This window comes from Heptranchias perlo, chromosome 6 (genome assembly GCF_035084215.1).
Source record: "Heptranchias perlo isolate sHepPer1 chromosome 6, sHepPer1.hap1, whole genome shotgun sequence".
Classification (NCBI taxonomy): Eukaryota; Metazoa; Chordata; class Chondrichthyes; order Hexanchiformes; family Hexanchidae; genus Heptranchias; species Heptranchias perlo.
In genome coordinates this window covers 38,292,066-38,304,073 of record NC_090330.1, presented here as the reverse complement: position 1 = coordinate 38,304,073, position 12,008 = coordinate 38,292,066, and the positions used below count along the sequence as shown (strand labels likewise).

At 42.1% G+C, this 12,008-nt stretch overlaps 1 protein-coding gene across 7 annotated transcripts in view; it reads left to right on the top strand.

The window, feature by feature from the left end:
- LOC137322503 (glutamate receptor 4) overlaps positions 1 to 12,008 on the top strand; it is a 165,470-nt gene that overhangs the window by 93,051 nt on the left and 60,411 nt on the right. For all 7 annotated transcript variants that reach the window (XM_067985432.1, XM_067985430.1, XM_067985429.1 and 4 more), the window contains one exon: positions 7,368 to 7,478. In XM_067985432.1, coding sequence (XP_067841533.1) covers positions 7,368 to 7,478 — 111 coding nt within the window. The remainder of the gene's footprint in view (positions 1 to 7,367; positions 7,479 to 12,008) is intronic.

Genomic DNA, 12,008 nt, shown 5'->3' with positions numbered 1-12,008 from the left:
TAAAAACTGAATTGAAAGCCAAGGTATTGGAAGGGGGAGGGGTGCAATTTGAGCACTGCCTCTGAGTTGGGAATTGGAGAGGGGGGGAATCAAGGTAGGTTCCCAATACTATTTGTTATCCATTAACTCCTGCTGGAAAGTGCATGTGTTAACACTGAATAAAGACAGATCTGGCTTGACAGTGATAGCTCCCTGGTCAAATAGCTTGCTAACACTCACTACTCACTATCCAAGCTCTTAGTGAAGCCATCAATTCTGCTCTCCCAGCTTACTTTGGGAAGAGAAAACTCTGCATTAATTGCCTGACAAAGCATATTATGTTCGCCTATATCAGCAGATGCGGGTGTTTGAGTGCTGAGGGGTGGGCATGGAGCTCCTCACATGCACCTGCCTGTCTGGTATCCTTCCACTGCTCCTCATCTTTCTTCCATACACCTCTGATAGGTGAATTCCCATTGGAAAACCCATTGGTGCCAGTAATGGTGCTGGGGACAAAAAAAATCACAACGATTGGCACAAAGGTTTATGAGAACCTAAGTATCAGCAAGAAATAATAGAAAAAAGGTGAAGAAGTGGCTGAAATGAATTAACCTTAACATTAATGTGCCTTTTCCATGGTCTTCCATATATTTACTGCTGCTTAGCAACTCTGGCATCCATTTTACATGGATATGGTTTATATCTGACATCCAGCTAAAACATTAAGAAATGGCATGCATGATTGCCCTGCCCCCAAATTAATGATAAAATGAAGCAACAGCCTATTTGAGGAGATGTATCTTATGTCGCTAGTCCGCGTCCCACCCCCGGAAACTACACCATGGCACAAAACGGGCAGAATTCTGGCAGAACTGAACTCCCATCCATTTTCTGCTTGCAGCCACCCAATTTACCTGAGTACAATGGGCAGTGGGAGGGGAAAATCCAGGCTTAGATGTCTTACCTTTCATCTGTTTAACACTGTTCACATGCCCCAGCAATGCAGGTGCATCATCAAATTCAGTATAATGATCACAGCACTGCCTCCCTACTGGATCAGCCAGTTTATCAAATGAGTAACTGAGCTGCACAGACCAGGAAGGTCCCAGGTTTGATCTCTGGTCCATGCTGAGTTAGCTGATCTCAGCTGAGAAGGCGGTAGAGGTGTTATAGCTGACCTCACTACTCATTAGATTATGGGAGGGAAAATCAGAAGGGTTTCCATTCCTGATTGCTCTCTCAGCATTTGTAGAGCCTGTCTTTTTAATAGGGAGTCTTCACTGGCACTATGAAAAAGGAACAAGTTAAATAGACACATTTTATTTGACTGCATATAATCAAACAGCATTTTCGTAGTTACAAAAAGATTTCAATTCTGCTCTTAAGCCTGGAAGCATGTTTACAATAGGTTCCTGTCCACTTTCTGGGAGATAGGGTTTGGAAATCGCTGGGAAATTCTGCAAAGTTCTGTGCTAAAAGTGAAGCCTTACAAAATGTATCCTATACAATTGTGCCAATCATTGAAATTAATCAAGAGTACTGAGCTCCTTGGTGGCTTTAGTTTCTCATTATCTAATCAAACATTGTCTGATTATGGACCGTTCAGCAGTGAGTTGTATCAGTGCCCTTTATACAATCTGCAGATTTACTGTTTACTGTGAAATTGCAGCAGGTGCTCTGCAAAGCACTTGGTAAAACAGTCAGGAGTTATTTACTGCGGGCATGCGTCAGAGCAGAAACTCCCACATCTTGCCTTCAGTCTAGATCTTGGTTGCAAAGCAAGAGATTTACATCAGACTGGTACAAACTGCTGCATGTGAATCGCTGATCAGATTTAATGCAAACAAAAACTACTGGCTGTTTCTTCAGTCATGTAATTTAATCAGATCTGTCAAGTCTCAGTTATTTCCAATAACGGTCAATGACATTTTGTGAAAAAACTTCCTGTTTGTCTCACGGTAAAAGGACAAACAGATCAAAGCATTGAAATCGGTTTGCAATTCATGTGATTCTTCTTTTTAAAAAAAAGCTCACTGTTTCCAATGGTCTGACCTTGGCAAAACTGATTTAATGGCATTCAGAGGAATCCCTCACTATAAACCCCAAGGGACTGAATTCAGTTTGTCAATGTGATCATAGAGAGCTGATAGTATCAACCGAGTATAAGACTGCATCTTTGTACATAAATGGTGCTATGCCATAGCTCATATCAGATCTGTGGAATAGATCATCTACTGTTGCTCTTTAACGAGTGCAACCATCTGCCTGAGGCTAGAATTTTCCTGTTGGATAGTCTGGAAGTGTAATACTTAAACAATGTTGTGGTTAAATGCATGTTTCTGTTTAAGGGTGAAATTCCTCCTGTGCTTAATTTTCAGAACATAGGAATAGGAGTAGGCCATTTCAGCCTCTCAAGCCTGCTCTACCATTCAATTAGATCATGACTGATCTGTACCTCATCCCCATTTGCACGCCTTTATTTCGCATCCCTTGATCACTGCCATTAATAACCACCTTCTGTCTACGAGAATGCATCTAAATTCTTTATTCCTTATCCAACCCAAAGACTTAACCAGTTGTGCGTCACCTTGTCAAAGGCATTTTGAAAATCAAAGCTATATAATGCTGACCGAGCCACCAATCTTGTAACTTCCTCAAAATATTGAGCCAGGTTAGTGAAACATGACCTTCTTTTCCAGGGACAATGTTGAAGCTCTGTAATAACCTCGTCTATGTCAATGTGGTCATACAGTGTATCTCTAATGATCCCTTCTAGCAACTACCCAACAAAAATCTGATCGACCTTAGTCTTGAAAATTACAATTGACCCATCAGCCACAGTCTTTTGGGGAAGAGAGTTCCACATTTCCACTGTCCTTTGTGTGAAAAAAGTGCTTCCTGATTTCACTCCTAAATGGCCTAGCTCTAATTTTAAGATTAAGTCCCCTTGTTCTGAATTCCCCCACCAGAAGAAATAGCTTCTCTGTATCTACCCTATCGAATCCCATTTTTTAATCATTTAATGTATTCTGGCCATTTGCAATTTGCAGAATTTCCCAGGATCAACCCAAACATTAACAGAAATTGAAGGGTAAAAGGGTGTGTCCATTCGTCCTTTGAGGGTGGTGAGGTTCTTTGTTTTTTGAAGACTGAAAGAAACTGGAGATTGAATTGTCAAAGCTTTATTTCAGGCAAGATTGGCATTTATTTAAATTTGCTCAAAGAAATGGGGTCTGTGCTCTGCAAGCCCCTTGTTCATATATTTAACAGCCTGCTGGGTCTGTGATTGTTCCCATGGACTGGAGAGAGAGGCTCATGTGGTGCCAGTATTTAAAAACAGGCCCATTAGCTTGACCTCAGTTAGAAACAAGTTGCTAGAAGGGATCATTAGAGATACACTGTATGACCACATTGACATAGATGAGGTTATTACAGAGCTTCAACATTGTTCCTGGAAAAGAAGGTCATGTTTCACTAACCTGGCTCAATATTTTGAGGAAGTTACAAGATTGGTGGATATAGGTAGCTCGGTCAGCATTATATAGCTTTGATTTTCAAAATGCCTTTGACAAGGTGACGCACAACTGGTTAAGTATTTGGGTTGGATAAGGAATTATGGGTTGCATAAAGAATTATTTGTATTCTCGTAGTCAGAAGGTGGTTATTAATGGCAACGGTTCTGTGTGAGGACTGATTACTACTGAGTCCTGCAGATGTTAGGACCATTGCTCTTCAGCAACTTTATCAATGATTGGATGAAGGCACCTGGGGAACTGTTTGCATGCTCATGGATGATACAAAGATATGTTCAGGTTTAAGGGCCTTAGATGAGAAAAGCAGGCTAGAGACAGTTCTAAATGTGATGGGGGAATGGGCTTGCATCCAGCAGATGTCATTTAATATAGATAAATGCAATGTTATGCACATAGGAGCAAAGCCAAGCATGTGTACACCATGCAAGGTCATGTGCTCAAAGCTGTTGAGCAGGAGAAAGACCTGGTATTATTGTACATGAATCTCTGAGGCTATTGCAAAAGCAAATAGAATGTTAGGGTATATTCGAAGACAATCAAATACAAAACAAAAAATACTATACTCTTTTTGTATAACCCCTGGTGTCCAATTTTATTTCCCTCATATGGTGGGTGATTTAGAGGTGCTGGAAAAGATTCAGAGATTAATACCTAGTTTAAAGATCCTTAGTTATGCAATAGGCTTACGCAGCTGGGACTTTTTACTCTAGAAAAGCTCTGGACTTCAAAGGGATTTGATTGACATCTTTAAAATAATGAAAGGGTTAGATTCAGTCCATGTGGATAGGCTATTTGAGATAGATTGGGAAGGACCAGAGGACATGAGTATAAGTTACATAAGCACAGAACTAGGTAAGATATTAGGAAGTGTTTCTTGTCACAGAGAGTCATCAAGTTATGGAACAGGTTGCCGGTTTGTGTATTGAGTACAGATTTGCTGAAAACATTCAAAAGGGAGCTCGATGAGTCCTGGAGGTAGGTGAGTACTGGAGGGTGTGTCTTCCAGTCACCGTGGCCTCCTGGAACTTGTTTGATTGCCATCAGGAGCCGAAGAGGAATTTACAAGAGTCTTTTCATAAACTCGTCTAAGGTTTTTGTTGCCTCTCCCAGGAGACTGTGTGGCTGGTGAGTGGGGGAGGGAATTGGCCATTTGGGTCATACTATGTACTTTGTTACACCTTGACAGCATAGGGCAGGCTTGATGTATCAGCATGGTCTTTTCCTGGCCTTCGTTTTCCCATGGAATGACACATGGGGAGTCAAGACCAGGTCAAGAAGGGTTAGAGAGCGGGGGGATAGTTGAACCAAGGTGGAAGAGGGAGAGGGATGGGGAGGGGGAGAGAAGAGAAGAATGAGAAAAAGTGAATTGGAAAAGGGGCACAGGGGAGGAGCACAAGGGAGAGGAGGGGTAATGGCAGACGGGGAGAGGAAGAGGACAAGGGTAGGGAGACAGAAGGGAGGGGAGAGGGAGGTGTTTCATGCCAGCACTGATGAAGCACCCTTGCTGGTGCGATAGATACATCTATTCCTGTTATGCGAACATCCCTGTCCCGGGAATAGGGACAGCATCTCTGTGTTCAGGCTAGGACATACTGGGGTTCTATGGGAACATTGTTCTATGGGAATGTATTGTGTCCACCGACTTTTCTTTGATTTGGGTTCAGACTGAACTCGAGTGAAAAAGTTTGATTTTGCTCTAGTGCATCTGAAATGATCACTTTATATTGCTTTAAAGGGATACTGTCTTTCCTCAAATGTTTTTATCAAAACCTTGTAGTTCATTTGCCAAGCAGCATGATGTAGTGACACAATTTGAGTCAAAATGCACTTTTGCTTTGCCAAGCTGTTATTGCACCACTTGTACATAACACCATCAAAACAAAGTTCCTTCCCAGTAATAGACAGAGGGGGTTAAATTAAATAACCCCCGAAACCGCGATTAACTCACGCCCAATCATTGCGATGCAGGCCGCACGTAACATTCGTGCTGCTTGGTCATTTACCTGATGTCTGCGAGCAACCAGGCCTACCTGTGCTGTTGAGCGGCTGCTCACCAGCAAGAGGCCCTCATATCGTGCGAGTGGCTAGCACCACTAAAAGGCAGCCTGCACCTCTTATTTGCAAAATATAAGATACGGTTTCGCACGGATTCTGAACGGAGATCAGAGACACTGTTTATAATCGCACATGTGAGAAACAGATGCAGGTCCTGTCCCTATATTTACAAACTGTTGAGTTATGTTAAAACATTGAATAAAAGTGACGAACTACTAAATCCCACATCCTCCAATCTGCACGTCAGACCTCACCAATCTGCCGATCTGAGTTTGTACCAGGCCTGTGAGAAAGCGTGCACCAAGGTTCTCTGCTGATGCATTTCAGGCCTTGGTGCAAGAGGTGGACAGAAGGAGGGGCATCCTATATCCGCAGGGGGGGGCAAGAGGCCCTCCAGACATATGCTTAAGAGACAGTGGGAGGCAGTGGGGGACGAAGTCAATGCCAGGCACATAGCACCACGAACATGGATGCAGTGCAGGAAGAGGTTCAATGCTTTGACACGAGTGGTCAAGGTGAGGGAGGTCATCTGTCAAGTGGCATCTCGCACCAACTGCACCACTAGCCGCATCTACTGCTCCACGCACTACACCCCCCCCATCACCCACATACCAACAAACTCTTTCAATCAGTACTCAACTCTTCCAATCAGATGCTTCCTCTCACCCTCACACGTTACCACTGTTGCAAACCGCCCACCCACAACTCACAAGTCACACACACTGGCAGCTATTAAATCATGACAGGCACATCACCCGAACATCTTGTGGGACACTCACCAACACACGTCCCGCATTCTTGCAGGAGAAGGTGGCGCATAACAGGAGGCAGCAAGTGGCAGTGGTTACATGGAACATGAACCTGCTGTCCTCTCTCAGGATGACAGCATTCCTGTCCCACCCCTGCCACTCCGCCAGTGCCCTTGCTGTTGCCTGTTAGCAAGCCAGCCCACTCCCTGTAGAGTATTAAAACTTTATTATAAGAACATGGGAAGATAGGAACAGGAGTAGGCCATTTAGCCCCTCGAGCCTGTTCCACCATTCAATGAGATCATGGTTGACCTGTGACCTATTTCCATATACCCGCCTTAGCCCCATATCCCTTAATAACAAAAATCTATCAATCTCAGATTTAAAATTAACCATTGAGGTAACATCAACTGCCATTTACGGAAGAGTGTTCCAAACTTCTACCACTCTTTGCGTGTAGAAGCGTTTCCTAACTTCACTCCTGCAAGTCCTGGCTCTAATTTTTAGGCTATGTCCCCTAGTCCTAGTATTCAAGTATAGGAGACCTCCAAAAACAGGTACAAATGCATCAACAACCAGAAGCAATAATCCAGCAACTAACCTGTAAATCCTGCATGATCCCTTTAAATAGCGCTGGTAGGGGGTCCTCCATGCTGTTTATGACCTGTTCAGCTGTGCGAGGTTAAGACAGAGCATAGGCTGGAGCGTTGAGTTCCAAAATTGTATCTGTCCCTTTAAATCAGCGTTGCTCACTGATCTAACACATATTCTCCTTACTTTACATGCTGCCGGCGTTCGTTATCTGCACGTGTGGAAATACCTTTAACAAGATGGCATCCGCCGCAAGTCACACTAGAAGTGTGTGCGCGCATTCCAGGTGCCATTTTGGATCCTTATGAGGCTACGTAGCCCTACAAAATTGGTGCTACACGGCCCAATTTATAGCCCAGAATCTTTAAATGAATAGATTCACATTGATAATAGCAACAGAGCAGTACACAAGCAAAAATCAAAAATCCCAAGCACTAATTACTTACTTTCTGATTCATAGATTGGCTACTGGAACGATGCAGACAAATTAGTTCTAATTCAGAATGAGATGATGTTCCCGAATGATTCTTCAGCCATAGAAAACAGGACTGTTTATGTCACTACAATATTGGTAAGCCAGTTGTTTCTTGTTTTTTTCTGGTAGATACACGTTGTACACTCCAGGTACTTCTTGTTTTCAATTCTTATTTCACCAGCTTTAAGGGGCAGAATGTTATTATTTTTGTCATTAACTCATTGTTGTTTTAATTGTTCTCTGACAAGATCTCCAGTTTTAAATAGAGTTTCCCGCTTCTGTGTCTTTACCATGTCACAGACTGCCTGGGGAATAAGGTCAAGCTGCAGCCATCTGTGCTGCAGCTTGCACACCTGCAAATGGCGGAGTAGCAATGCTGCTGGCCAATCTTTAATGTCTCTTAATATTTAAACTTTTTGAAATTGATTTTAAGGGGAAAATTTGCAGGGCTATGGGGATGCAGCAGGAGAATGGGACTAATTGGATTGCTCTTTCAAAGAGGCACGATGGGCCGAATGGCTTCCTTCTGTGCTGTATCATTCTATGATTCTCTATCTTTATTTGATAGACAGTTGGCTGTTGAATTGCTGTAGTGGTGTTTCTGTCACCAGCTTTAATATTAAGGGTATATGGCTCCTTAAACACAATGCTGTATTTATTAAACTCCAAACCAAGAAAAGAATATTAAATCAATAAATTGAAGTAGTAGCATATCAAAAAAGTGTTGTATTAAAAAGGAGACAATAGCAAAACAAGTTTTTGGTTTGTGTGGGTGTTTGTTACAGGTGACTGAGAACTGTTGGTAAAATTTCAATCTCTATCTTCACATTGCATCACAGAGCTTGGCAAAATGTTCAGTAGTACCATAAAATATCATCTGAGATGCTTACTCCTGTTTGTCAATGTCAGAGCTGGGCCACAGAATACCACAGAAAGGCAGTCCTGCTGACAACTAGTTTATATTGTGTGTGAGATCAGCCTTCAGACCAGCACTATCAACAATGGAGGTGTGAGATTTTCACTCACCAACAAAACACCTGAATTGTCCACCTGTGCCAAAAACATAAACATGCCTAAAAGATGAAAGCCACAACTGTATGTAGGTCACAAGAGACAGCCAAGTGACTAATGTATATAGGCCTAGAAATTACTGCGGCCCCACTCTGCCAGTGTAAGTATGGCAAGCTGAGTCCGCCCTTGCTCAAGGCTGGAGACCCTGTTCCCCATTTGTATAACCAGGGAGTGCACCGGTACCTACAAGGGTGCATCAATGGCACCTGCCCTGGCCTAACCTGAACCAATCTACCATTCGTAGGCGAAGCGGTGCCTTGCTGCTCCACCTCATCTCCTTCCGAGACCCAAATGGGACAAATAACATGTTCCTTTAAAAAAAAATCTCCTGGTCCATGGGAGTCGCTATGTTGCTAGAGAAGGTAATTTATCCTCTCCTGGATTGATTCCCTTATTCTAGTAAAGGTTTGGGGCCTTTGGAAGACATCGAAGAAGTCACACCAGGTCGCAACAGGCATGACTTCAGCTGAAACTTTTCAATAGTGTAAAGGGAGGAATTTCCCATGGAAGCTTGAGAATTCCTCTCAACACATCCCCTTGACATAGGGCAATGGGTGAAAAGTCTGCCCACAGGTTCCCCCCACCCAATTATAATTTAAAGGTTTGGGGTGGAATTCCAGAAGAGCTGGTTCCCGAGCCCCCATCCCGGGTGGAAATGGGATTTATGCCCTCTGCAACCCAGGAATTTTGAGGCCATTGTGTCAGCTTGGCTTAGTTGGTAGTGCTACTACTTTTGAGTCAGAATGTTGTGGGTTCAGGCCCCACTTCAGGACTTTAGTGCATAATTTAAGCTGACATTCCAGTGTAATATTGAGTGAGTGCACCATTCAGATGAGACTGTCTGCCTGTTCCGGTGATTTAGGTGGAGGTTAAAGATCCCTTGACAGTATTGGAAGAAAAAGGAAGAGTTCTCCCTTGATCAACATCACCAAAATCAAATTAATGCTGTTTACGCTATTTCTCCGGGGTTTCTGCAATTCTTCTGCCGAAGTTATGATAGACGAGTGGGAAATTCCCCATGGACATTCACACCCAGTAATTCAAAGTGAAGTGTTTTGAGGTGTTTCTGCAAATTGTAATAGGTGCCATTCTTTCTTCATATTGCTGTGGAATGCTCAGTCACCCATGGTACATTGATACTCCTTACCACCTACTGCAGTATTGTAACAGTATCAGCTTGCCTCAGTTGGTAGGACCCTTGGCCCTAAATCAGAATGTAGTGAGTTCAAGGCCCACTTTGGACTTGAGCACAAAATCTAGATTGACATTCCAATGCAGTATTGAGGGACTGCTGCCTTGTCAGATGTGCAGGCCTTTTGGTGAAACAGTAAATTGAGGCCCGGAGTGCCTATTCAGGTGAATGACAAAAAATGGGAAAAGTGTTCTATTCCCAGCACTGACTTCATTCACTTTGGTTAAATACAAAAATTCACACATGGACTGAAGGGAGTCAGTCATATTGTATTTCCTATAATAAAAGCAGAAATAATGCAAAACAAAAAATGTTATAAAGTCCCTAAAATTATCACCTCAGAAGAATCACTTGCTTCCTATCACATGACAAGATCAGTTGTCATTACCTAAACAAGGAAAGAGTGAACAGGATGGTTAATAAGAATATAACAGTTGGTGACCCAAAATGTATCCAGGAAATATTAAGTATAGTTTGCTTTCCACATTTTTTCTAGAAGGTAAAGAGATGTCCCAAAAGCATCAGTAAAAGCTTTTCTAGTATGAGCAGAATTTTAGTGGACTTGTCTTTCATAGATAAATATCTGCGTCCCGAACCAATTTACATTCATATGCAGTGAACTGGCAGTTTAAATCAAATGTACAATTAGTTGAATTAAATTAGCTGCTGATTTCACTGGTGATCCTGTGTGAATATATGCCCATTTTACAGGGAGGCGGAGTACTGACACTGGATTAATTAACTGCACTTCACCTCTGTTTACTTGCAACATTCCCAGCCTAGAGTGGAGTATTCGAAATCTTAGAACAGAAACAGTACAAGTAAAACAGACTCTCTTACCAAGAGGGACAGTGTCCTTTTAAGATCAAATAGACAGGAATTGGAAACTGTCAAAATCTAATTGCTTAAGGGAAGGTTTGGAATAAATTGCTTTGATTAATAAGCCTCTGGCTTGTTACAGTTTTACAGAATTAGAACAGTTAATTACATTTATCTGAACACTGACAACCTCTTTATGTCATGTGGGTGAGAAGATCTGCAGTGCCCAGTCTAGTGTGACAATTGGAAATTTATTGAACACCTGCAAGTGTAAATCAGTGCTGCCAATGAAGATTGCCTCTGTAGAGTTCACGTAATAGAACCACAGGGATGATATAAAGAAAAACTGCGAATGGTGGAAATGTGAAATAAAAACAGAAAACACTGGAAATATTCAGAGAATCCATCAGAATCGTCAAAGAGAATAGATAACTTATCATGAACCTCTCTTTTTGTTATTCAGATACCGATGAAAATGCTTTGATTTCCAGCATCTTCTGTTTTTTGAACTACAGGGATGCTTTACTCATGAAAATCTATTGCTTTGCAATAACCGTACATTGCTTTGACATGTAAAACTGCCTTGCCTTCTATACAGGGAGGTTGGACCTGGATTGGTCCTCATGTGAGCCTATGTTCACCATTTAACAAAAACACGTAGATAGGTAAAGTGATAAAAATGCTATTTTGTTTTATGTTGGGTTTTAAGTATCCCATTTAAACTGATGCTCAGTGGGATCCATCTGAGATCATGTTGGATACTGATTCAAGATCTGCAAGGTTTCCAGTACCACTCCACTCAGATAATTTGAAATTCAAAGCACTTAGTGGCCAACATTCAATAATCACAATGGCATTCCCTACTGCCAAAGTAGACTGGTCTGTTTGCATGGCTGTATATACACCAGTCTGCAGGCCTGTGCCTCGGGCGCAGGGGAGGGAGTCAGATGGTTTTGGTAAGCCTCTTTTTTATGGGAATTCCAAGATTGAATGAATGGATGTGAGGGAGAAAGAGAGATCCAGTTGGTAAATGCCTCATGTGGTGTAATAATGAGCAATACAAACCATGACATTCCTGGATTCAATCCTGCTCTGTGCTAAGTTAACTGATGTCCCTTAGGGTTGTTTGTATAACTACCATCAGCATTCCTGGACTAGCAAAGCAGTGTTTATCTTGGATTGCTTCCAATACAAAATTTGTGGTACATCCTGGACAATATGCAATTTTTCAAAAAAAAACAGATTCTGCAAATTGATGTTGTCACACTTTTGTGACTAGGAAAATCTTTGACATGAAAATCATGTGAAAGGAACTGATTTCCAAGTGCTGTAAGATGTTAACAACTCCATTGCTATAGTAGAATCTTATTTTATTGATCACCCCTTGTTCGTAGTGATTTGTGGATACAATGCTCAAAATGACATTGCCGGACCCATTTGTATTAACCTGAGTCCTGCTGGACTCCCCATATAGAATTAGCTCCATTCTCAGCCTGTTTTCAGCAGAACATTAGTCAGCTGTTCAAAGTGCTGGCTGTTGAATA